At 40.9% G+C, this 27,143-nt stretch overlaps 1 protein-coding gene across 4 annotated transcripts in view; it reads left to right on the top strand.

Annotated features, from left to right (window-relative positions):
• Positions 1-27,143, top strand: part of APLP2 (amyloid beta precursor like protein 2) — an 84,127-nt gene that overhangs the window by 39,551 nt on the left and 17,433 nt on the right. For 2 of the 4 annotated variants that reach the window (XM_019713973.3, XM_019713972.3), the window contains exons 2-7: positions 8,962-9,135; positions 9,996-10,119; positions 21,037-21,149; positions 21,943-22,139; positions 22,530-22,750; positions 23,931-24,098. In XM_019713973.3, coding sequence (XP_019569532.1) covers positions 8,962-9,135; positions 9,996-10,119; positions 21,037-21,149; positions 21,943-22,139; positions 22,530-22,750; positions 23,931-24,098 — 997 coding nt within the window. The remainder of the gene's footprint in view (positions 1-8,961; positions 9,136-9,995; positions 10,120-21,036; positions 21,150-21,942; positions 22,140-22,529; positions 22,751-23,930; positions 24,099-27,143) is intronic. The other 2 variants (XM_074321639.2, XM_074321638.2) reach the window with 1 other exon arrangement.

Genomic DNA, 27,143 nt, shown 5'->3' with positions numbered 1-27,143 from the left:
CTGACCTTTGAGAGTCTTGAAAGGTGAGAATGTGCCTGCTTAGGGAAGAACAGGGGAAGGGTGTTCTAGGTGGAGAGCCTTGAGGCTAGAAAGACCCTGGGTGGTGTGTGGACACAGGGACACAAAGAGGGTGGCGCTGAGCATAAGGTTGGGTGATGGGGTGAGGCAGGAGTCCTGTTAAAGAGTTGGAATCTCTTGGAACCAAAGAGTGATGTGTTCTAAGATGATTTAGAATGCTGTGGGGAGAACGGAGCATGGAGGACAAGAGTGTGGACACAGCTCCCCAGAGGCCCACCTGACAAGGAGAACAGTAGTGCTGTTATACTTCCCACTCTGTGTGTGCGTGTGTGTGTGTGTGTGTGTGTGTGTATCTGTGTGAGCGCGTGCTCACACACGTTTACGTTCTTTTTATTCATTCTTTTTACTTTTTACTTTTTTTGCTCTCTTTTATGTGCTTACTTAGTAGTTAGGTGGCTTGAACCCAGGAAGGCTAATTAATGGCCGTGGCAGCTCGCAGTAAACATACTAACTAGCGGCTCAAACTGGCTTTATTACTTTATTTTTTTAAATCGCTGATAATTACAATAATGCACATGGGCATGGGTCCCAGACCGGAAGAATTATTGTCTGCAAGCAGATCTGGTGTGAGTTGATACTACAGCCTCTATTTACTTTCAAATTTAAATGCTTCATAAATCATAGGAAAGATGCCTTTTGACTTGCTTTGAACTTGGAGAGGGTGGAGCGCTTTCATATTTTTGTTATCTTCACAGTTGTTTTAATGGATTTAGAAATTAAAAGTGAGTCGTTACATCAAGATTGGTATCTGAATTGCTTGTACCTAGAAAACAGTAAAATGTTTAGCAGAATAGCATGTGGAAATTGCTGTTTGTATTTTAAAATGTGAATTTGCCTCTTCCTGCTCTGTGAAAGTCATTTTGGCAAATTGTCTTATTTTCTATTTATAAACAGAGATAAGGATTATTCACCTAAGAATTTTTGCCCTTTCTTGACTTTCGGCATCACAGACCCTTAGAAATAAAGGTTTTCATGGGCTATAAACACTAAGAAAAAATTTTTAGATAGATAAGGTTGTCAATTCTTAATATTACAGAATAGTTTTTAAAAATATTACTTTTAAAATAATACCTACTTAATTTAAAAATAATACCTACTTACTTTTGCCATCGTTTTATGAAAAACATTTTAAAACAAAAGGTGGAAAGAAAGTAATCTTAGCATTCAGGACAGTCATTTCTCGAGAGAACAGTGAGCGGCTCTGTACCCGGACACTCATAGCCATATGTGCACATACACGTGCACTCGAGACTTTTCTTATTTTTCAGGTCACTTAAAATCTGTTGTAGACCTGATTAGCCCCCTACTGAGTGTTAGGGAACCCTTGCTTTAAAACACTAGTAAAAACCATCCTACATATTAAAACATGAATGTTTTCAGCTGCATGGATTTGTTTTCTTTTCCTGTATATATTAGAGGAAAAGAGATCCAGAGGAATAAATTTCAGATTTCTGACATTGGCCTTTCAGGTTTGTGGTTGTAGCATGTTGAAGTCAAGATTTCAGCCAAAGTGGACGTGTTGGATAGTTTCCCACCTTAACCTTGGTAAAAATCACTAGATTGAATATTTATTTTAGTGAAATGGATCTATGTGGAGAATAGAATACTTCTTTAAAAGATGTAAATTATTACATTTCAAGTACATGAAATATGGTAAAGAAATACCTAATTTTTAAGGATTGTGACACTGCATTTCAAATACCAAATGCAATATCATAGAGCTTTGGATCAACCAGAAGTATGCTTATAATTTCTGAGACTATGGCTAGGTTTGTGCTTGGATATTCTGCAGAAAACCTCCCATCATTTGAATTATTTCTGTCTTCTGCAAATCAGTAAAAATGATTTAGAATGAAGGTATTTAACGATTAATATTTAGTAGTAGTACTTCTGGGTGTTTGTTACTGGAATCATTTCAACCCTTTGAACATATCTCTATACGTTCCCCCCAACCTTGCACACACTATTTACTTAGCACACCCTTAGTAAATAACTGCCTAAGTGATACTGGCCAGTGAGTTCAAAGGTTAAGCCCAAGTTCACACCATTTAGATCATCCTATATTAATGTTTAAGCCTCTTGGCTCTCTGACCTGCAGTTAGCTGGCCTTCAAAGTATGACACGTTACTGCTTAGCTTTGGAATCATGCAGATTCTTATTCAGTGAGGATGCGGTCTTTTTGTTTCTAAGCCGTGTTTCTTAGGCATCAGGAGTTTTAGGAAAGGACAGTTCTATCTGTTAGAATGTGAACCAAAATACAAAGTTAATATTGTGGGTGTCATTTATTGTAATAACTAAAGTTTGGGTAGTGCCATATTTATGTTGCACACAAGTGACAACTAATGTCAAGAGAGAGTGAGTAAATAACTTCCAGGAGGTCGCATAGCTAGTAACTAGGGGACTATCCCTCAGGAAAATGCGTTTAGAGAAATAACGTACATAGTGCTTTTGATCATAACAGTGTCTCAGTAGGAACTGCAGATTCATGTTGAACTCACTTCCGTGCCAGACGGAAGCCGGACCAGAGCCAGGAAGCCAGCAGCTCCCGGTGCTTTTCCTTTAAATAGTAGGGCAGTATTAAATTGTTCATGTAAGCATTTGGTCACTGAATTCCCACAAAATAAAATATAGAGTATTATTGCAGCCTGCTTTAGGCATGTCCAATTTAACAGGCAAAAAAAGAAATGTGCAGTCTTTTAAGCCCATTTCATGCCATCCTGGATTTGGGGAGGATGACTGGTCGCGTGAGGATTTCATGCTTTTCCCTGTGTGCCCATGATTTAAGCCCCAGTTCTTTGTAATTGTAGCCAGAGAATTAAATCTTCAGGAGCCAGCCCTGTGATAATGATGCTACCATCTGAGTGCTTGCTCTGAGGCCAGCATTATGCTTAGTGCATTATTGTAATTTAATACCCAAAACAAGCCCGAGAGGAATATGTATGTTAGTAGCCGTGTTTCGCAGATAAAGAAATTTAAAGCCTGGTAATAATAGCCACCAACACTTGAAGAACTTCTATGTAACGAGCACTATTTCAAGCACTTTACATGTGTTAACTCATTTAAACCTCAAAACAACACTGTGGTGTGCAGTTACTATTGTCATCATTTTATAGGAGAGGAAACTGTGGTCCAGATTGGTTAGGTGACCTGTCAAAGGTGGCAAGCTAGTCAGTGAGGGGGCTGGAACTCAGTCTCAGTTTGTCTGCCTCTTAAAGCCCATGCTGTTAGCATCATGCACTTCCTCTGAGGTCTGGAGTGAAATGAGCAGAAGACCAATGGTTGGACAAGGTGTATCCATATTGTCTGCATACCTGTGTAAATCAGTTTCTTAGATTCCTATTTTCTTATAGGAAATTGGAAAGAAAGGAACCAATAAAGAAGCTGTTCACTTGAGAATTTTAGTCCATAAACACTGTTCTGCATCTTTTTTTACATAAAAGTATTCTATGTATTTTTAATAACTTCATTTATAAAAGACTTCCTGCTGTCATCTTGGACACACATACAGAAAGATCCCTCTTAAATATTGGTGCTTGGATCCTTACCAGTGTAATCCAGATGGACAAATTGCCACGATCCTACCGGTATAAAAAGCCTTGGAGACAGTCTAAACTGTTTCCAGTCTTGAAAATGATACCTCATTTATACTTTCATATTTAGAGCTCTAATACAAGCAGGGATTATTTGTATAAATTACTGCCTCTGAAAACAATACCTAACAGCTGGTATATGTCAGTGGAAGGATAATGGCCTTTTTACATTTGGAGTTTTTTCCCTCCTAAACCCAATTAACCAGCTTCTAGTCAGAATTAAGTTCAAATGTAAAAAAAGACCAAGGATTTTCAACTGGTGTAATGCAAACTGTCACTTTTAAGGACAGGTTTTCTGTTTGCTGCTAAAACTGGGAAATGTTTAATAATAATGATAGTGAGTTGAAATGTTTGAAGCTTGGACTTTTTAAAATTGAAAGCTTCACTTTTGTACCGTTGATGAAGATACTCTAAAGGCTCCAAACTGTAGGCACGCTTTGACGGTAACAAAAGTGGACTTTCTTATATCTTAGACTCTGGGCAGAATTGCTATAGTCCTTCCGTTGGAGAGATACCAAATTTAATACTTGTGCACAGGGGTTTTTACTACATTATGATGCATACCCACGTGTTCAGAATAAATAGTAAGTTTTTCATGAATTGGGCCTGCTCTGATTATACTTACTAGTTGCCCTACCTGAAAGGATGTCTTCTCTGTTTGACAGATTGGAACCATGCAATCACAATTGAAATTAAGGCAGGTCATGAACAAGATTAAAAACCAAAACCACTTTATTTTGAACTAATTATAGAGTTTTTAAAAAAGTTGCAGAACTACCACAGAGAGTTCCCCATACCCATAGACCTCCTTCCTTAATATTAACATCTGATATAACCACAGTGCAGGTACCAAAACGGGGGGAATTAACATTGGGACAGCACTATTAATGGGTTTGCAGACCTTATTCCAATAATTGCACCAGTTTTCCCGTTAATGTCCTTCTCCTGTTCCATGATCTTGTCCCCAGGCCCCCACTTTGCATTTACTCGTCATTTCTCCTTAGGCTTTTCCAGCCTGTGATAGTCGCTCGGTCCTTCCCCATCGGTCCTCTTAAATGTCTTACTGCTGGTGAGGATAATGTTGGTGCCTTCACTGTGAAGTAATTTGTCCTACCTTTTATAGTTAATAAATACCTTGGGGGGAGCTACCGTGAAACTATGGGTTTTTAAAAACTTGGTTCAGTCAAGTAAATCTTAGGTGCAGGTTTGTGGACACAGAAGTCATTTGAATGTATGAATTGTGAAGTAGCATTTAGCACTTTGAACAAACAGGAATGCGTTAGTATAGAGGGTTTTTACATCCATTAATAGGTTGTCATTTTACAGACTTGACAGTTTTTAAAAAGGGTCTTTGAGTAAGAGTGCTGTTGTCTTCCCATATCTCTGTCATTCAGGAGGTAACTAGTTGCTTGTTCAAGTGTTGATTAGAACTAGAACTGTGTTAACGTGCCTTCCCAGGGTGAAGCTTGGGCAGTTGAGTGGCAGTAATGCAGCACCTTCCTATCCAAGGAAACATGATTCACTCAGTCATAGGATAAAATCCTCTTTGGAATCAGCTTCCTCCCCTGCAGGCACTTTCACAAACTCTGGAGCCAGATTAGATTCTGGGGCACTAGCTTCAGTGAGGAAGGAGTAACGGGCCTACATGTTTGCTTGGGTTGGGAGGCTGCATTGGTCCAGAGTGGCTTTGTGAAAGGAGGTAGGGCTTAGGTGCGCCCAGGAGTTGTGTCTCTTAGTGATGATTAAAGGGCCTGGGTTAGGTTCAGATAGAGATTTATTTATTGCTCTAAGCCATTTCAGGTTTTCAACCAAGTTACTAGAAGCACTTTTTACCAAGTTGAATTTGTCCTTAGATAGCTAAACTCTTCTTAGAGCCAAATTAATAAGATGGAATTTCTTATTAAGAATGAATTATTAAGTAAAATGGAAGCACTGGGCTGGGAAAGCAATTGATGCAATTTGTTTTCAAAGCCTTCAAAGTACTGCAGTGTGCATAGATCACAAGGACTGGCTTACGTGCCAAAGCACGGGCATTAATTTTCTTTCAGAGCGGATTCCAGGTTCACAGGATATCAGAAGTGCTGACTTGGCAGTGAAATCCCATTTGTAACATGTTAGATTAGGAAACAGATTGATTTATACATTGATGTAATGGATCAAGGCACAGTGTGTGCTTAAGAAAATGGAGAGTACATTAAATAAGAGCATTTTCAAAGTAAAGCAGTACAAACATAACAGAAAAAAAGATCCTGTTATCCTCTAGATAAGGCTGGGGTATGTTTGATTAGTTGATTCCTAGACATGGTCCACAGAGGCTTTTTATGTTTCAGATGATACCTTCTTGAGAGTCTCTTATGACCACAAGGATTAATCTTTCTGAACTCAAAAGTGAATCACTATAGCATATTAGCTGTCTGGAACGATTCCAGGTTCTCTCCTTTTTCTCGGTGGTAACTGATGTGAGGAGCTGTCCGCTGCTTAGTGGCCTCTTCCTGTTGCTTTAACCTCTGGTATTTTAGATTCTCTTTAGGGAAGGTAACGCTGACCATCTCAGCACAAAGATCAAATGCACTTACCACTGCTGTATTGACCTCAGTGGTTGACCCATAAACTGAACATTTATACAGTTGGAACTCTGTGGTCTTTTAGCCAGCAGCCATAATGAGTAACATGTGGACATAATCTTTGGTGCTGATAAATGGCTGCCTGTGCCGTTTTGACCACTCCACAGCTGTGGCTTGAGTGACCTCACATAACTTACTGACCCTGTGCCCTACCTGTATTCATTTTTTGGAATTTAAGAAGTAAAATGTCCCCATCCTCCTCCTTCCCCCCATGCTTCTGAAAAATTAAACACCACACCTGAAAGTCTACTGTTTAAGGGCAGCCTTTAATGTTAAAATAATACAAGGCCACAGACAATGTAGGAAATACTGCTCAGCATCTTTCAGATTTGACTGTCTTAGTTCATATAAAGCTGGTTTAGGAAACACTTCCTTTCTGACCTGTCAGTTTAGCTTTCTTGCTTACATGTTTATCATGTCTTCCTGGATTTTCCTCATTTCCTTCTGTCTGGGCTTTTGAAATAGGAAGGAAAGAATTTGAGGAGAACACTGGTTTCAATACACAGAAGCGTCCGTGGGGTTTCCTTGCCTTTGTCTCTCTGTGCACCCGTTTTACATGTGCCTGTTGTCCTCCGAGTCACAATCAGAGCTTCTAGCCCCACTGCTTAGCTATGGCTCCCAAAAGAAGAATGGCCGACACAGGAGGCCTTTTGGTTCATGTCTTCATGTCATTGTGAGAATTAACATACTTGCCTTGAGCGTCCTTTTGCCTTTTAATGATTCCTTTTGATTAAAGACCATTGCAGTATTACCTATAAATAAGTGTGTGTTCCTTTCTGAAGGTATCTTTAAATGTTTTTTTCTTTCTTTGGGGGAGACAGCATTTCACCCTAATCTGTAGCTTCACGTGCAGTTATACTGAAGGCTTAGAATCTGCCTTTTACTTTAATAAGTGATTATTACTATTACAGCAGGGCTACAATCGATTCTAGTTAATAAAGTTGCTAATTATTCTCCTCATTGGATTTAATTGGTGTTTTTCAACCTGGATTGATCTAGGCAGCATTTTACTTCCAAATTAGTTTTCTCCCAGCGATCCGACAAGTGTTTATGCTTCCTTCTCTTGTACTAGTAGAAAGCAGCTAATTTTCCTAAGTTTCAAAGCAGAACCTGTGTAGGTGGTACATCTGTCCTGGAAAAGGATCACAATACATTTCAAAATCAAATGTAGCCTCCTGATTGGAAGGATCGTTCACATCTGTGTGGCTATCAGCGTAGATCCATAAGAGTTGCTTAGAAAGCATACATTTCCCATATGTTTTAAGTTAAATCTACTCTTGCTGGTATAGGAAAACCATTTTGTGTTCATTGCTCTTTTTAAAAAGAACAATATAAGAGACCACACAATCTAACCCTGCCTTCACCCCCCCACCCCCCAAGTGTTAACATTTAAAAAAAAAAAGCTGTTTAATTTTTATTTTGAAAGAACTTTTACATTAGGGCAGACCACAAAAGTCCCCTGTGGATGCAACCGTGTGTTGGCATATTTCTGGATGCTGGGATGCCTGTGTTTTTTCTAGTGCAAGAGACCCTGCGGGAGCCTTACTGTCATCATGCCTAGATGTTAGTTCTCACCTGTAACCTGTGACCTGTTAATAGCTACAGTCTTTCTCAAAGAAGAGAATACTAGTCAAAGACAGACCGTGCAGTTGATTACTTTTACCTAACACGAAATAAAATTGTTCACGAAATCCCTCAGTGTTCTGTTTCCATAACTGACATCATCAAAGCCAGACGTGACGTCTTCCTCATCACCCACCCTGCCTGAGCCCAGGCTACCAGTGTGTCTCTCTAGGACTCTGCAACTCCGGCTTCCTGCGCCATTCCCCTGCAGTCAGTCTGTTTACCCTGAAACTAGAGAAAGCATAAGAGCTACATTTTGAAAATACTAACTTTGGGCTTTAAACCTCTTTACACTTCTAGTGATAAAAATCAAAATCCTTTCTTGGTCTACAGACTGTCTAGTCTTGTCCCTGCATGCCTTTCCTCCCCTTCTCTACCCACCTTCTTTCCACATATGCTCAAAGATCTACGCAAGTGCCATTCTCTTCTGGAAGCTTCCTTGATCACCTTACCAAGCCTAAGGCAGAGTCCCTTCTTATATGCTTCTTCACTGCTGTGTTCTTTTCCTTCTTAAGATGTCTGGAAATGTGAGCACACTTTTTTGGTGTGAATTTTGTCTCCTGCATTAGACCATAAGCCCCATGAGAGCAGGGGCCATAACATTTTGCTTACCCTTGTGTAAGCATTTAGCTTGTTGCTTTGCATAATAGTATTTACTCAATAAAATTTTGTTGTGTGAATGAATTGAGTAAAATTTACTGGAACTTTACCCATCCTATACTTTTGTGGTTTGATATATTAAGGAATGGAAAGTAGATTTGCTTGTATTAGAAGAGACCATAGTTGGATTTTAGGTTCCCAAGCTGGAAGTATCCAGATGGGGAGTAGGAGTTAGATTTCCCATTGCCCTTTCACTTTGATCCTATATGTCCAAAGGTCATTTTTATTCTGGCCTACCTTCTAGGAGAAGGATTTGTTTATGAAGATAAAAATAGTAAACAGTGAAGATTTTTTTGAAGATCAGTTCTACTGTCACAAACCTGAATGCCTGTGCCCTTGTGCCAGCCTTTTTGGAGTAAACCTGTTTTTTTCTTTCCCTTTGGTAGGCTCTTGCAGCCAATGCTGGAACAGGATTTGCTGTTGCTGAGCCTCAGATAGCAATGTTTTGTGGGAAGTTAAATATGCATGTGAACATTCAGACTGGGAAATGGGAACCTGACCCAACAGGCACGAAGAGCTGCTTTGGAACAAAAGAAGAAGTTCTTCAGTACTGTCAGGAGGTAAGAGTGTTACCAGAAAGTTAAAACTGCTTTTTTTCTGGGTCAAATTTGAACCTGTTTGCCTTCGAAATGGATATTCTGTCATTCTTCCCTTGACCTAAGACCAAGTTGCTAGTGACGGGCACACGGGGCCTTTTGTTTCTAAGTGTATGCTATGATTAAGACTTCTCAAAGGCTGTGCCTGTGTGTGCTGTGGACTTCAGTTCTTTCAGGAAGGAATACTGCAGAAGCCTGACACGCACCGCGGAAGTGCAGCCTGGTTCTCTTGGCTTCCCACTTAATATGGGAAGATGTGAAGCAAAACATGGCATGTGTATGCTTGTGTTTTCCACTTGCTGTAAGTGATCATGTCAGGTCTGATTAACTTGGTTGGGGTCAAAACGTGACCTTGAAAAGGATATAAGATGTGTGAACTTCTTACATAACCAAGACTAGCATTGTGGGCCAGGGTTGAAGCATTATTCTATAATTTCATTAACAGACGTTTCCATAGACTTGCGTCTAACATGTTTTAGTTCATGAACTCAGCTACTTACCTGTACCCTGCAAGTGGCCTTGATACGTGATAGATTTATTGAGCTAAAAGCTTGCAGCTTTTCTATGTCCTTAAAGATTCCTTTCTTCAAGAGAATGCATTAGAGGTAGTCAGAAATCTGCCTGTCACAAGAAAACTAATCTGTACATTATCTTCTTGCTTGAAGAGTTTATCTGGAGCCAGGGGCAGCAGAGTGGAACTTGAGATTTATAAAGGATAATGGTGACACTGAGTTGAACATAGATATTCATCCTCACTTGCGAGTGAATGTCCATTTATTCTGGACCAAGCCATTTAATTGTGGATGTGCTCTTTTCCCTTGCAGATGTATCCAGAGCTCCAGATCAATAATGTGATGGAAGCCAACCAGCCAGTCAGTGTGGATAATTGGTGTCGGAGGGACAAAAAGCAGTGCAAGAGCCACATTGTGATCCCTTTCAAGTGTCTTGGTGGGTACTTCTCACGAGGTGGGGTCCCTCGTTTTTAAATTTAATCTTCTCTTGACTCACAGTGAAATACCTACATCTGTTCAGAAGCTGCAGGAATGTATTGTAGGGCTTTCTCTCGAATGTTTACTGCTTCCTGTTATCAATCGTTGACTTGTCTTCAATGGTCGCTAACTCTCCGTCTCCCATTGTGCGCATCCTTCTATCTTTTAAAGATGAGTCTTTTCCATGGCACTGACTGAGAGTGCTGCCCTCAGAGTAGCCCAGCTTTGCCTCCCAGGGAGAGTCTGAAAGTACTGTTTTACACTCACAGTGGAGCGGTACTGAAGCAGCCCAAGCAATAGAATCTTCTGTTCCCCCATCTCATCCTACCCACGTTTTGCAAGGTACCAAAATCCTGTCTTGTTAACCACATGAAACTTGTGGTAGCTTTCAGAAGTCACTCGGCCGCCTGTGGACATTTGGGCATGCCCAGGCCAGGCCCTGTGCTGCCTGCCATTCTGAGGGCTGGCAAGGGTGTTAGGACTCTGTGTGGTTGGTGTTAACAGTCAGAGCCAACTTGAGTAAAACCGTCACATTTTATTACCCAGAACAGAGTTGTTGCTTCAAATGCTTTTAGTTAATGTATTCATCCTAACCACTCATCACTGACACATCTGAAGTATACTCACATATCTGTACTCTGGGTGATTCAGGAACAGATTTGGTCATAGAAACTTAAAAAGGCAAAAAACAGTTTATTTTAGATGATCCATGATAGGATTAATATTAATATGGCATTAACATAGACATCCTGGGTAATTCTATGGATGTATTTAATTTTAGCTATGAATTTAACTTATTCCTCTCCTTCCCTTCATTAAAACCTTTCCTAAAATGGAATACGTTGCTTTTCTCATCCTTACATGTAGCAAAATAACAGGAAGAGTCAGCACCTGAATAACAGTATTTAAAATATGTAGCAATTTCTTTGTTTTAAAAGGGGTAGAGAGAGACACTACGTGTGCTTAACTTCGCTTACTTTAAAATTGAAGCACCATGCTACGGACTTGATAAAATTTTGTGTGATGTGGTTTAAGGATGTTCTTTCTATTTGGCTCTAGGAAATCTCGGCGTATGAGGTTTCATTCATTCTCTATAAAATTCTCATTAAACGAAGCGAGAATATTCCTGAATATTTGTAGATAGACAGTATTTGGAATCATTTCTGCCCTTTGCACTGTTATCCCTAAAGACTTTGCAGCCTGGTCTGCCCCCTTCTGTGTGTTTGTCTCTTGCTGGTTCCACTACCCACCCAGAACTCTGAGCTTGAGGTCTGGGAGACCGTTATCTCTGCACATCCAGTCAGTTTTCAAGCCAGCCTGATTCTTACCTCTTAAATATGGCTTATATCCATGGTTCCCAAACTGCACTGGAGCACTCCAGGGCATTGCAGCAAACTCACAGGGACATCGTGGGATATTTTTGATTTTCAAGGGAAACATCTGTCAGACGTCCTGTGAACTGCTAGCTGAGGTATTCACAGTTTCAACACCACATCATTTCATTCCTTTCTATGACCACATATCTTTTTGGAGCTGTATTTTAGTGGTTCCTGAGATGAAAAGCCAGCATCACACAAAATCGCTGTAGAAGAAATACAGGTGATGGTGTTCAATCAATTGCAACGTTGGAGGCGTTACACAGGGACCAGCAGGCACTAAGTTGTTAGGACATAAGTACTTATTAAATTGCTGGACCTAACTACTTAATTTGGGGGCACTCTTTTGGTCTGGGGGTGCTGTGAAAAAATTACTGAGCTACTCGGTGCTGTGGCTAGAAAGTTTGGGAACCTGTGGCTTAGACCCTCCTCCATCTGATTCCCACTTCTCTCGTTCAGCCTTTCATCATGTCCTGCGTAGGCTGTGACTACGGCCTCCATGCATATTTCTCAGTTCTGTTGTCCAGACTATTGCCCTCTGATCTACAATGAAGGTTGAATTGTCTCTCCTGCACGTAAAACCCTTTTGTAGGTCTTCTTCACCTAAAAACTAGTGTTTAATTAAGCTCCTTAGCATGGGTTAAAAAATTCCATAAAGTGGTCCTTGCTTAGCTCTACTGAGTCCCCCACACCCTCCCACTCTGTGCTTTAGACTCGTCTCAGGACTCCTGGTCACTTACCCATCCAGTTCTCATTGTTTAGAATGACTTGCCTCTACTTACTTTTCTTGGGGAGTTCTCCCTACAAGACTTACCTCAGGGGATGCCTCTTTTAAAGGAAGCTTTCCTCCTGGTTGTATTTTCTGTCTAGATATTTGAAATTCTCCTTGTTGTTGCCATTACACCCGTCACTGGACAGTGATGTCTCTCTCAGTTTATGTAAAAGATACAGTTTATGTATCTTTCTCCAACTGTGTTGTAAACGCCTTGAAACCAAGGACCCTGCTTTAGTCTTTTGTCTGCTCAGCACCATGACAGTGCCTAGAATATAGGATACACTCTTAATGATAATTACAAGGCAAGACCACAACCATAGCTAGTACACAACAATTCTATTTTACTTTATTCTCCAAATGCTATAGTGTGAATTTATCAGTGTATTACAGAACCAGACAATGAAATGATATTGTCATTAACTAAATGCATAAAAGACAGTGTGACTGTAAACCATTCAGTAACTTCTTTGCATTGTGGTCACTGAATAAAGAAAGCAGTCTTTCTTTATTATACAGTCTTTGATGTTACTTAATTCAGACAATTACTTGTATTTACACCAGTATCCATTTAAACAGTTTCTTAACCAGTGAGTAGAGCTACCCTAAAAACTGTGTTTTGAAATGAATACAGTTTGCCTGAGCCTAAGGTAGTGAGGGAGCAGCTGACTGGAGTTTAAAGGAGGTCATAGGAAAGAAACATTGCTAATTCTTCCGTGTCATCATTTAATAATGTCTCCTGCTGTCCTCACCCCACCTCCCCTTAGAGTACCCAGGTAGAACTGATGTTGGCTAATAATCAGCAAGGACCATCTCCCTTTTTACCATAGATTCCTTAGAAAGCCTTTTGGTGATGGTCTTTTAGAGTTACTTTTGCCTTTTTAAATTAGAAATATTAATTTTAAAATAACTTCAGGTTTACAGAATGGTTGCAAAAATGTACAGAGAGCTTTTGTATACCCTTTCTTCAGATTTCAGATTTTCTAATTGTTGACATTTGATTAATAATGGTAAAATTAGTCTTATCATTTGTCCTCCCCCCCCCCCCCCCCACATACACACACACTAATTTTCTGTTTTCTTTTTTTCAATCATTTAAGTTGCAGACAGGATGTCTTTTTTTTTTCTTTTTTCTTTAACTTTTATTTATTTTAAGCGTGTTTTTCCAGGACCCATCAGCTCCAAGTAAAGTAGTTGTTTCAATCTAGTTGTGGAGGGCGCAGCTCACAGTGGCCCATGTGGGGATCAAATTGGCAACCTTGTTGTTAAGGGCACCGCCTCTAACCAACTGAGCTAACCAGCCGGCCAGGATGTCCTTTTATCCCTTAATACTTTACTGTGTATTTTCTAAAAACAAGGACATTCTTCCATGTAACCATAGTGCAGTCATCAAAATCAGGAAATTATCTATCCAATATCTAATCTACAGACCCTGTTCAAGTTTCGCCTGTTGTTCCAACTGCACTAGAATCTAATTCAGATCTCATGTTGCCTTTATTTCTCTCCAAAGCCTTTCCTTGTCTTTCATGACCTTGACATTTGTATAGAGTACAAGCCAGTTACATTGTAGAATGCCTTGCAGTTTGAGTTTGTCTTATGATCCTTTTCATGATGCCTTTTTCAGAGTACTGTCACAGAAGTGCTCTCGCTGCCTCGTACGGTAGTAGGAGTTGCATGGTGTCCGTTTGTTTCATTGCCGGTGTTAACGTTTATCACCTGGCTAAGATGTTGTCTGCATTCATTTATTTATTTCATTATGGGATCATTGTTGTTCAGTTTGAGCCAGTGGGAGCCCATTTATTCTAGTTCTTGTGTCTTTTTACTATGTCCCTGTCATTCTTTGAAAGCTTCCTTACTTTCTGGTACAAAAAGATGCTCTAGGCCAGGGGTGTCCAAACTTTTTTCAACGTTTTTCACCAAGGGCCCTATGCGGTAAAATACACAAACAGCCGGGCCACTCACTCGAGGTGAAGTACGTATTACCTCACCTGGTTTATTTAAGTAAACTAAATATATTTTTGGAATTTGCTGCAGGCCAATTAACAATGAATCGTGGGCCGCAGTTGGCCGCGGGCCGCAGTTTGGACACCCCTGCTCTAGGTTCATCCTGTGTTTTGCCTACTCCATCCCTGGAGTCAACCATTTCTCTGAGAAGCCCTGGTTTCATTTAGGGCTTTAGATTAGCCCTAAATGAAGGGGAAGGGTATTTAGATTTGCCAAGATCTGGGCATTAGGTTTGCCTACTGCTATTATAATGTTACTGCTTCTAGGCCCACTCAGGAGACAGAGCTAAGAAATATATGTATGTGTATATTAGTCACACACAAATCTGTATTTCTGTATGTATCTAGTAAAAACATTGTGCTCATGTTGATACCTCCAATTCCAGTGTCTTCAGTATGTGTTTTTAATTTTCTCAGTATCCCCTGTAAATAATCCGTCTCTTCTCTTTGTGACTAGGTATGTTGAGATATAATTCACATACTATATAATTCACCCATTTTAAAGTATGCAGTGTAATGATTTATGGTACATTCACTGAATTATGCAACCATACTCAATTCTTTTAACATAACAAACTGTACTAAAAATTAATGCATACATTTTATTCATCAGAGTAACCATAGTGAGTCCTTTTATGCATATTAAAATGAATACTTGTAAGAAAAAGATGGTAGTAGGTAATTATCTTCATCCCTGAAACCCCTTTTCAATACTGCTTCCCAGCGAACGCAAATCATAGGCAAGCCAGAGGTGTTAGACGGTGGGAGCTGGGGAGAAAACAGGATGTGTCTGTATTGGTTGGGTGCCTCTATGAATTGGTTTGGATGTTCCAGGAGCCTTATCTGTGTATGCAGGTACTGTTTTTGTTGTTTTTTCAAGGTTGAGGGGAAGGATGTGTCTTGATTAGCACGCTTGAAAACAGTTTGAGAATGAATTTAGGTTGCTAGCAGTGTTTGCATCAAATCTGATGTTGCACTGTCTGGAGATGTCTGTGTTCACGTCATTCAACTCTGCTCTCCTCTGAGAGCATGCTTAATTACCCATCAATGTGACTCTTTTAACTGATGCGTGGTATATTCGGTGAGAAGTTACAGTTCACTTTTCTCCTCAAAATGAGCCTTTATATCTCACGTTACTACTAATTGCCTCCCGTTCATCTGTAAAAATTTATCTAAATAAATAAATAGGACGATCTGAGAAGGACAGAGTTGGTGGTGTGTGAAGAAGCAAAACTGCTGGTATTTAGGGGAAGGAGTTAGTCATCTCTGACATTTATATATAGACTGGATCCTGGACTAAAAGAAGAGAGCTGTGCAAGCCCAGGACTGTTTTCGTGTTTGGTTATTTTTGGGAGAAGATTTGGACAGGGAGTGTTACTGTGGTGTGAAGACAACCAAAGGAACTTTTCATTCTCAAAAGCTTTGAGGTGCAGTCTTCAGCAGCCGTACCTTGGTATCTCAGCAGCTCACCACTGCAGGGGTCCGTTTGCAAGTCATCTTTCCCTTTGAATTCATGATAGTCCATCAGCAGTTCACCCTGTTCCCAGTGTGGATACCTGTGCCCGGTGTATGTTCCTGCTTGTGGGGATTATTCTGGGTCTTTAACTTCTCAGAGCCTTATTTATCTCAGACACCTGCTAGGGAGGGCCACCAGACCTCAGAACAACTTGCCTGGGGTGGTTTACTCTCATTACAAAAGGCTTTCTCCCACCTGCTTACAGCTTCCAAGAGCCCCACACATAACCTGGTCTTACCATTTGCAATTGGAGAGTACTTTTGCAAGTAGGTTTATTTATAATAATGTGAGTGTTGGTGTTGGGGGCTTCCCTTGTTGGGTAAACAGTCTTATTGTTGGGTAAACAGTCTAGCAACTCTGAAAACCTGATGTCTGCCATGGCCCTGCTATGGGGAGGTGGTATAAAAGAAAAACAGTCAAAGGGAATGGATAGAGATTGGCAATAAATCAATAAATGCAGCTTACATAAAAGCTGCTCAGTTTTTGCTCAGTTGCCATATATGTTGATCAGCTTGTTCAATCAAATAGCAAAAACAATATAGCTTTTTATTTGGGATATACTTGGGAAATTGTGGCCATTATCTGTTGTACTCCACTGATTAAATTGAGGACTTAAAAATTTGGATAAACCTTTAAAGTATGACCATACCATTTTCAGTGTCCTTCTCTAAAATAGAGTAATACTGATCTGCGTAGGCCATTTTTTCCCTAGGAGCTTCCGATACATAATTGTGGCAAACGCAGAAGTGATGCTAGGATTGAAATGTGTTCCTCTTTTAGTTTACTTGCTTGAAAAGTTTATTTTTCAATAAAAGAAGTTGGGAGGAGGGAAGCAAAAACAGTCATTTCCCATTTCTGCACTCAGTTAACCATGATTAACGTTTTGTTGTATAATTGAGACTTTTCTTTTCAATTCACGTGGAAGGAAATGTGTGTACTTTCAATGCATTTTTTTCTAAATAGGATCACACTGCACATTCCTTTTTATTGTTTTTTTTCTTTTTTCTTTTTAAGTTGACATTTATTGAGCATCTGTTAGTGCTCCTCTTAAGGATACATGCACCTTTGAATAAAAGACAAACTTCAGGAGTTATCCAGGCTGAAGGAGGAGGAGGATTTGGGGATATGGGTGTGTTTATCGCTTTTGTTTAATAATTTAAACATAGACATAAACCGTATTTCTTATGACTCCACAGTACATAAGTAGCATTATTTAACTAATTCCCTATTAATGGACATTTAAGTTGATTCTGTTTTTTTTAATACTAACACTGTGATGAATATCTTTGTTCACTTGCTTATTTTCTTAGAATATATGTTTAGAATTAGAATTAATTGAATCATAATACTTTTGTTTTTCTATTTTTATAGTTTATTTTCAAATTCAGTGGTATAAATTCTTTTGTGGTTTTCAGAGGTCAGACAGATCGAGTCAGTCATGGAATAGCTAAAGATTGGTGGCATTTCATTTCATGATTAATCATGGAGTTAATTAGTAAATTCCTGGCTTTTAAAAAAGTTGTAATATTGGGCTGGCCCAGTGGCTCAGGTGGTTGGAGCTCCGTCCTCCTAACTCCGAAGGCTATCGGTTGGATTCCCACATGGGCCAGTGGGCTCTCAACCACAAGGTTGCCGGTTCAACAACTTGAGTCCTGCAAGGGATGGTGGGCCCCGCCCCCTGCAACTAAGATTGAACACGGCATCTTGAGCTGAGCTGTCGCTGAGCTGCCGCTGAGCTCCCGGATGGCTCAGTTGGTTGGAACGCATCCTCTCATCTACAAGGTTGCGGGTTTGACTCCCGCAAAGGATGGTGGGCTGCGCCCCCTGCAACTAGCAACTGGCAACTGGACCTGTAGCTAAGCTGCGCCCTCCACAACTAAGACTGAAAGGACAACAACTTGAAACTGAACGGCACCCTCCACAACTAAGATTGAAAAGGACAACAACTTGACTTGGAAAAAAGTCCTGGAAGTACACACTTCCCAAATAAAATCCTGAAAAAGGAAAAAAAAAAAAGGTTTAATTTTAAACTTTCGATTTTGAAATATTTCAAGGCATGCTGAAAAGATAAAACAATCTGAAGGTCACTCATGCACTCACCATTCTGATTTAAGTTCTTCAACAGTTTGCCATCTCCATAAACCATTTGGTATGTCTCCATTTTTTTTTTTAATTTCTTTATTTTCCATCTTATTTTTTAATAAAGGATTTAGATGTTCCAAAGTCTCATCATTCCACCTCTTTCCCCTCCTCTCTTCCCTCCTTCCCTCCAGAGGTAACCACTACCCCATTGTTAGCATGTATCATTCTCATGCATATTTTTATACTTTTACTACATCTATAAACAATTTGTTTTTGTTTTAAAACTTACATTAATGGTATACTGTATCTCACCTTTACAACTTGCTTTTACTTTATGTCATTTTGAGGCTTATCTAAGGTGTGATGTAAGTAAATTTAGTTAATTCATTTTAACCTGATACATAGTATTCAGCTATATTTTTTAAAAACTCAGCTTTTTTATTGTTTCTGTAGAATATATATCTAGTAATGAAATGAGTGTTTTAATTTTTTCTGATGTTGCAATTGTATGTATAAAATTGAGATTTTACAAATTATATTAACTGTTCCCTCACTATAGATTTTTAAAAATTAACTGTGCGTTGTATAGTTTGCTTTGTATAAGACTAGTTACTCAACTCAGGACTTTAAACGAATAACATTAACATCAGTACTTAGAGCTAACATTTATGTAGTGCTCAGTGCTTCCTATGTACCAGATTCTGCTGTAAGCTTTTCATGTACTCCTGTTGTATATATTGTCATTTCACCCTCATAACAGGATAAGGAAACCAAGGCACAGAAATGTTAAGTGACTTGCCTAAGACCACTCTGCTGGTAATGATGGTGCTGAGATTGAACCCCGGCATTTAACTCCGTACACACTGCCTCTTGTTGCTTTTTGTCATAAATTAACAAAAAATCTCCTCGTCAATATACAGTAATCACATTAAACAATGAGAGTTGGTGGTTGGATGGCAGAATTTTTGTGATTTCTACTTTCGTTGAGTATCAGGGGTGTCTCTCCCAGTAGAGGCAAATCCTGGTTTACCAGGAGATTTTTGTTTTTCTAAGCTTTGATTGTAATCTGGTTGATTGGTAAAGTTTGTGTACATGGGTCTAACTTACCTTTGTGTTCCTGCATTCGTGTCAAATTGAGCTGTTTGGCCCCAGAAGTCCCTATACTAATAGTGAAATCTCACTACCATGAATACTCTCACTCCCCATGTGTAATATGGGGAGGCAGTGTTTACTGCTCTAGTTGTAATGTCAGGAGCATATCTTCCCCTTATAGTAGATCAGAGACTTCCTTTACTTGCCACTTGGGTAGTGGAAAGGCTGGCTTCTCCTGCCCAGAGATGAGGCCGACGGGTCCTGAAGGAGCAGGCAATGATGACGAAGCTGGGGAGGGGTCTACATAGCTTTCACACTAGCTCAGAGCCCTAAGGCCTTTCTGAGGCCAGATGACTTTCTTACTACACTTTCCTTTTTTTAAACCTCAGAAGTTAGCTTGCCTGCTTCCTTCTCCTGCCCCTGCTTATTGCATCTCTCCCTGAGCTAAGTACATGTCTCTCCTTTCCATGGTTTTCCACCCACGTACAACCTGTGGGAGCATATCGGTGATGCACCAGAGTCGCCTGGGGTGTTTGCTTGCTCAGTGCAAAGTACTGTGTCCCAGTTTAGACCTACTGAATCAGAATCTCTGGGTGATAATCTGGTGATATATAAGTTTTTAGCTTTTTATATGGAAGTTACAAACATACCTAGACATAGAAAACAATACCATTCACCCTCACATCCCCGCTGTCAAGGTGTGTAACTCGTTAATTCGTGAGCCACTCCTACTTTTTATCTATGGTCCTGCTCCCACCTACCCCCTGATTGATTTATCTGGAAACAAATCACAGATACCATTTTTTTCCTATAAATATTTTTTAAAAGATAAGGATTCTCTTTTCGAAACAGCTATGTGTATTTTTCCTCCAGATTTTTATTTTTAAAGTTTTAGACCTATAGAAAAAATGTAGTAGTGAATTCCTCTGTACCCTTTATATAGGTTCTCCAATTTTGCCTTATTTATCCATCCCATTATGTGTGTGTGTGTATGTCTTACATACTTTTCGTCGTTGTTGAACTATTTGAAAGTAAGTTGAGACGTCATGATAGTTCACCTCCAGGTACTACAGCTTGTTTCTCCTAAGAGCAAGGACATTCTATAACTAGGATACAGTAATCACAATCATACTTGGAACAATTTCCCTCAATGTCCAAAGAATGTCCTTTACAGCTTCATTTTAAAAGGGATCACACATTATATGTGATCTAGAACAGTGCCTAAGGCTTAGTTTTTTAAAAAAATCTTTCATGACAGTGATATTCTTAAAGAGTCTAGGTCATTTGTTTAACCAAATATCCCTGAATTTCAATTTGTATTATTGTGTTACCATGATTTGTCTTATTGTGCCTTATTGTATTATCATGATTTGACATACTTTGGCAAAAAGACTGTAGGTAATACGTTCTTCTTAGGACATGGTATATGTCACCTTGTCCATGATTGGGGATATAAAGCTGGTTACGGTCGTGTCCACCGGTTTTCCATTGCCAAATCACTTGTTTCCCTTTGTAATTAGCTGTCCATTGATGATTACGTGAATCAGTTACTACAATGATGGTTGATCTTAGAGCTAGGTACACAAAGGGCTAGAGTAAGATTCATCTGTAGTTTAGGAGAATACCCATTCTTAGTTTCCTGGGCATTTTGTTATTAGCACCACTGTGGGCAGAAATAGAGACGTAAGAGGCTGGGATTATTGCATGTGAAGTCAGAGGTGGGGAAAAGTACCTGTGTGTGTTTTGGAGGTCATGGAGGGGGGATCCTATTCCTACTGCCCCATCATGTGTTGCAATAGCTCTGCAGCAGGACTATGAGGGGAGTCAGGGAAGAGTGAGGAAAGTTCCAGGCATTGTGGCTATAATGGAAAGTTGAGTTCTTGTGGCTGTTTGCCTGGAGCTGTAACATCCAGTTGGCCTTTGCAGATGACAGATGCTGAACCTGTCTACACCTGACTGCAACTGTCATAATCTGCAGTAAGGGTCATTTTCACTGTAATTCAGATTTGCTTCTGACAAAACTTTTCTTTTCCAGTGGGCGAATTTGTAAGTGACGTTCTGCTAGTTCCAGAAAAGTGCCAGTTTTTCCACAAAGAGCGGATGGAGGTGTGCGAGAATCACCAGCATTGGCACACTGTCGTCAAGGAGGTAAAAGAATGGATGGGAAAAGTCAAGGGTTGTTTTTTTCCGTTAGGAGAGAAAGTAGCATTTTCCTCACCACGTAGCAAATCGCACCACGGTTTTAAAGTAATTTTCTTTATTTTCCCTTTCTCCCTTCAAAGTTTATAATTACTTGTATCCTCTAAATTAAAAATAATCTGGGAGAAGAATAGATGTTTTTGTAAGAAGTATGGTGTTGACAATCCAGCCTCTAAAGTTAAGGATATGAAAAGGATCGTTAGGCAAGGACACTGTCAGCAGGGCTTTAAGAAGGCCGTCCTAACCCTCAGGCCTCAAGGGAGAAATGACCCATTACAGAAACTCTGTGTCTGGACACACACGCTGACAGGATTAGATGTCATTTCATTCTTCTAGTGGTGAGAAGTAGTTCCCTTTCTTAGCACTTGTCTTCTGTAGTTAAGTCGGTTCTCCAGTCGGTGGTCAAACTGGTCAATGTCTGAAGCAGCGCTCCCCCTCACAAGTTTGGAATGGAAGTGATCACTGGCCACCTCTAACTGGTGTTGATAATTACTAGAAGAAACTCCCTTTCCCTTAATTTTTTCCAGCTTTGGGCTTTTATTATTTTTGGCTGCAATATTGTTTGCCCATTGCAAGTTAAGCAAAATTTGTCAATCTTCTTAAAGTAATAACATCCTAACTTTTTGACAGACAATCTATGTGTCCACAAGAGAAAGCATTGCATAGTGTTTTGATAAGGGTTTCTTTTGGATAAAGCTGGGAATCGGGTATGTCCTGATGTGGGTCTGTGGGTCTCTTTCAGGCCTGTCTGACTCAGGGAATGACCTTATACAGCTACGGCATGCTGCTCCCTTGTGGAGTAGATCAGTTCCACGGCACCGAGTATGTGTGCTGCCCTCAGACTAAGATCATTGAATCTACTGTGTCAAAAGAAGAGGAGGAAGATGAGGAGGAGGAAGATGAGGAGGAGGAAGAGGAAGACTATGACATTTATAAAAGGTGAACTCTTGTACTGAGCCCGTGAGGTTATTTTGTTGGTAGCTGTGGGCTGCTGGCCTCTCATTTCTGGATGCAGTGGGCATTGCTTTGTTCATGCTGGCGCTGAGCCAGCTTGCATTTCATTCCAGCTGGAGCCAATCATGGGAGAACCAGTGGCTTTTGGCTTTATGTTATTCTGGGCCACATTATTTTCTACAGGGTAATGTGGTCTCTGTTCATTAACTCTTCCTATTTGCTGACGTAGCGGGGCCGAGGGCCTTAGTGGCGCAGTTAAATGCGAGCTGAGCTGACTTCCTGTCTCTCTTTGTGTGTTTCAGAATAGGGAAGGGAATCATTGTTGTGCTTTGTGCAGAGGAATTGGTTAACCTTCCTCTTTTATTGTGACCTTAGTGAGTTTCCTACCGAAGCAGATTTGGAAGACTTCACAGAAGCAGCTGTGGATGAGGATAATGACGACGACGACGAGGATGAGGACGAAGGGGAGGAAGTGGTGGAAGATCGAGATTACTACTACGACACCTTTAAAGGCGATGACTACACCGAAGAGAACCCCACGGAACCCAGCAGCGATGGGGCCATTTCAGAAAAGGAAATCACTCACGATGTTAAAGGTAACCCGATGTCGAGCGGTGGCTGTAAAACCCATATGGTAACTGTTTACTTAGAACTGTGGTCTGCATGCATCACAGGTAAGTCACAGAAGGAGAGGTGGTGCCTCTGTGCACTGAAGGGGAAGTCAGCTCTCCAGCACGCTGGTGATGCCAGCTTGGCAGTGGGCGGCTGGGCCACCTCAGGGTCTGCCAGTTGTCACGTCCAGGGAGAGGTGCAGAATTGAATCAGAAAACTATCTTTTGCATTGTAAGGACTTAACTGGAGAGTAAGAGAGACCACAGGGTCTACCCTGGGGCAGGCTTGTTCCACATTCAGCCTGAAAATGTTCTCTCTCGAAGGGGAGCCCCGCCTCCTCTAAAGGGGCTTTACTGCTAAAGCCCCTACCTTCTGGAGTGGAAATAACTTTCTTGGTTCTTCTTTTCCTGAGTGTGTTCCAATTTGTAGGCTGCCCTATTTATCCATTAGAAAGATGTTTGTAACTGGGAGGGTGGAATTTAATGGCCTATTGGGAAGGAATTGGGACCCACAGTTTTTTCATCTTGTGAATTTTAGGGTTGCGATAGTTCTAGAACCGTTTACCCAGAGCCTCCTGCTGATTGTGTATTTGAAGCCAGTTAAGAACTAAGGAATTATTTAGGACCAAGTAGGGAGAAATTACTTAGTGAGCCTAGAAGTTTATGATTCACCTTGGAGGACTTAAAAATGCACACTCATCCTTTCCAGGTGCTTAAGTAGCGGTTGCTGGGGTCATCACTGCTGATGCAACCTGTTCACCTGCGTTCTCCTTTGGGCCTTGACCCCACCAAGACAGACAAATCAGGCACATACCGCCACCTAACTGGTCAGAAATGTGGGGCTCACAGAGCTATGAAATAAGGAAATTCTCTATGTCAACCTATACATCAATCTAGACTCAAGACAGCACAAAATTTTTTTTCAGTTCATAAATGACTGTATTGCCTCCGAATGGAAAAGGAACGCATCGTCAGAAATGACTGGCTCGAGCTGGTGAGATAGTCAGCCAGGGCGATCAGGTTCTGTCTAACCTTAGCCTTCACTGTTGTTAAGTGTCACCCGGTCCTTCCTCCTCACCTGGCCCAGCCCTTGCAGTCTGTAGCGTTGTGAAACATTTGAAGCTGCTACCTCTGTCCTGCTGACATTCTGACCGTTTCCACACAGCTGTCTGCTCCCAGGAGGCGATGACGGGGCCCTGCCGGGCCGTGATGCCCCGTTGGTACTTCGACCTCTCCAAGGGAAAGTGCGTGCGCTTTATATATGGCGGCTGCGGAGGCAACAGGAACAATTTTGAGTCTGAGGATTATTGTATGGCTGTGTGTAAAACGATGAGTAAGTCCCACCACGCTGGCTCTGTGCAGCAGATCGTCCTGTCCAGCGTTCTGTCTTTCCCAGCCGTCCTCGTGACTGCATCTGTGTAGTGCTCCCTGCCCACTCAGGTGTTTGCTGTCAGTCGTTTTTCCCTCATCTTGTGCTTTCTAGATCTAGACTTGCTTTCCTGTGGGTAGTTGTAAGCTCAGATTTCCATGTCCCGTGCTCACTGTGGGTCTGGTGGTGGTGGTGGTGGTGGTGGTGGTGGTGGTGGTGGTGGTGGCGGTGGTGGTGGTGGTGTGTTCCCTTCCTGGTACCCCCAGAGTGCCCAGAGTCCTGTTCTTTCTCATCTCGCTGTGTAGTCTGCAGGCGCCCAGTGCACTTTGTGTTGTTTGGGAAGGCAGCCATGCCCTTGATTGTCTCTAGTTGAAAGGCATGAAAGGGTAACCAGATCTGCCATGAGTTCTGCATATGCTTGTTTCCAGGCTTTCCCTCTCATTCTTGTCTTTGAACTAACCTCTCTCTGACCCCCATGATGCCCGCTTTCCAAAGCAGTGGCAATGGGGATATTTTTGGGAGTCCAAAATATTGAAATATTTTGCTTTATGCACTCTAGGGAGTGAACTCTGCAGCTAAGTGGTAGTAAGTCTGTTTCTCCAGTATTTTGGCAACACTGGTTTATGCAGAGCTTTAGGTAGTGAAGGAATTTTAGTTTGTGTGTTCTTTGGTCACAAAGGAAATTCAGTGGTTCAGTTCAGTTGGGTTTACTTAGATAGGAAAAGTTTTGCTTTTCTCCATGGTTACCCCTTTTCTTTTTTAAGACTCTGTTTCTCTTACCTTGCAGTACTAACCCAACCCATGTGTTTGGAAAATCTTCAAGCCAGGCAGTCCTTTCTTGGTTCCTATTCTGAAATGCATTAGAGTAATGAGTTGCTGCTTGTTCCTGGTATTTGGCTGTAGCTTCTGATGTCTTTTCATTCAGATATCTTCATGGTTCCCTCTTTCTTCCCCCCACACCAAAACATTTTTGAAATCTTAATATAATATGGTATATTTTTAGCACTTCCACTCCAGCTGCGGCTTTGTGAAAAGACTATTTTGATTTGAGATGACTGAAAGGTGGAAAATAAATGAGTTCTTAGGGAACTTGGGCAGAGACTTTTTTATTCAGGAAAGATGTAGGGATAGAAATTGTTGTGATATTTCCTGCTTTATAAAATTACTTAAACTAAGAGGCAACAAGACATTTGTTTTGTGTTGAAGCCTGAGGAATCACGGATTGTTAAGATCTTGCTGAGCATGCAGATGTTGTCCTTTTCCCAAAGGATCAGAGAGGTAGTGCCACAGCACACTTTGGAATGGCAGTTCTTCAGAGCATTAATGAAGTCCGCAAAATTGTGGTTTCCTATTATTTGTGGTAGGGGAGGCGTGCCAAGGAGCAGTACTCGTGGGGCCCCTGGCTGGAGTGCTCTGCAAGCCCAGAAGCATCACTGTTCCCGTGGTCAAGTTGGTGTTCCTCCTTGAAGGGGACTGAAATGGGTGAATGAGCTGGTTGTTTTCACACGGACAGGGGATGTGGTTCTAGGTCTGAGCCCATGTGTCTTCAGAACCAAACTTCTAGGCCTACTTCCTCTTCCCCCTTTGTTCCCAGGGGGTGGAGGCAGCTTGCGTTTGGTATTATCTTTATCCAGCCTAGTGATATGAACCGAAGACTCTGTCTCCAACACATAAGCCTTTAAGCTGCAGACGTGCTTAGTGTCACGGTGGACTTCCGTGCTTTGAAATTCTCCTAGCTGAACTTTGGAGTATCATGGGGAATGCGGTTTGTGAAGCTATGTATTTTAATTTAGTTAATCTGAAAATTGGCTATTGAGGTTCTATTTAAATGAATGTATAATAGCAACAATTCTTTTGAAGATTTTAGTTGTACTTTATAGGTTTAATAAATAAAAGATGCTCTGATGGGAAACTAGAGTGGCTGGCGCATGTGTAGTTAAATTCGTCAGTTAATCAGTTGTTTTAAAGTTACATAAAGTGACGCAATTCTGGAACTTAGGTGAATTTGTTTCTGAATTAAAATTCATTGAATGTGGGCATTTGCTATGCACTTAGCTCTAACATTACATCAGGATAGAGCAAGTTGTGCCAGCAAGTTGCATGTCATCCTCCCTCGCTTGGGAAATCTCGAGTGAACTGGACTAATAAATTTTCATAGATATTTCTTGAGAAGTTGACTAAGTTAACCTGTCATCTCAGTCCTTTCCTTGATGGGGTTAAGCTCCATTGTGCAGATACTTCCTTGCCTGGAGCCATAAGAATCTCTGTTTGACTATCAGTGAGGAGTGGTTATTCTAATGGGTTTGTTCTCTGGGTGATGGCCTGTTAGCCAATGAATGTCACGGATTGAAAATCCCAAGGTATCTTCACACTCTGGTAAATCCTTGTCAAACAAATATAGCAACTTTGTCCTTGCAACTTAGTTTTATCCCTGTTTCTCTGTTATTGGGGGTGGGGCTAAGCGTCCTTCAGTGATAACTGAAAACTGAACGACTGTAGCTAGAGCTGTTGGGACTTTCTCTACCTAGTCGATCACATGCAAAAAACATTCAGTTGAATCAGTTCCCCAAAGTAAGTTCCAACCTAAAAATAGCCAGAAGAAAGGAGGAAACCTGAGCACTGAAATTCCTTTCAAAATGGAGAATTTGTAGAAGTGCCTCTACAGGTCTGATTTCAGGCCTCGTCTCTGGTCAGATGTTATCAGTGACAGCAATAAGGTAGTTATTTTTTAGGATTTAAGACTTCAAGAACTGAGGGATGGTATAGAAGTGATTTCCATTTCTGCTCCTGGAGTCCTAACTAAGTAGATGCCTCGCTGCTGCCGCAGTTACCAGGGGGCCTGGACTGGCCTGGTGGGTGAATGTCATGTGAGGAAGATGGACCAGTGTATCTGACAGAGCCGGGCCTTGGCAGATAGGAACACCCTGTACTTTGAACGTGATACAAGACAAACTAGCCTGCTCTGCAGTCCTGAGCTCGGTTTTCTTCCTAAAGCACAGTGCAGTTTCA

This window comes from Rhinolophus sinicus, chromosome 9, assembly GCF_057876585.1.
Source record: "Rhinolophus sinicus isolate RSI-liver-muscle chromosome 9, RSI-T2T, whole genome shotgun sequence".
Classification (NCBI taxonomy): domain Eukaryota; kingdom Metazoa; phylum Chordata; class Mammalia; order Chiroptera; family Rhinolophidae; genus Rhinolophus; species Rhinolophus sinicus.
The sequence above is the reverse complement of the archived record's forward strand: the minus strand, read 5'-3'. Positions and strand labels throughout refer to the sequence as shown.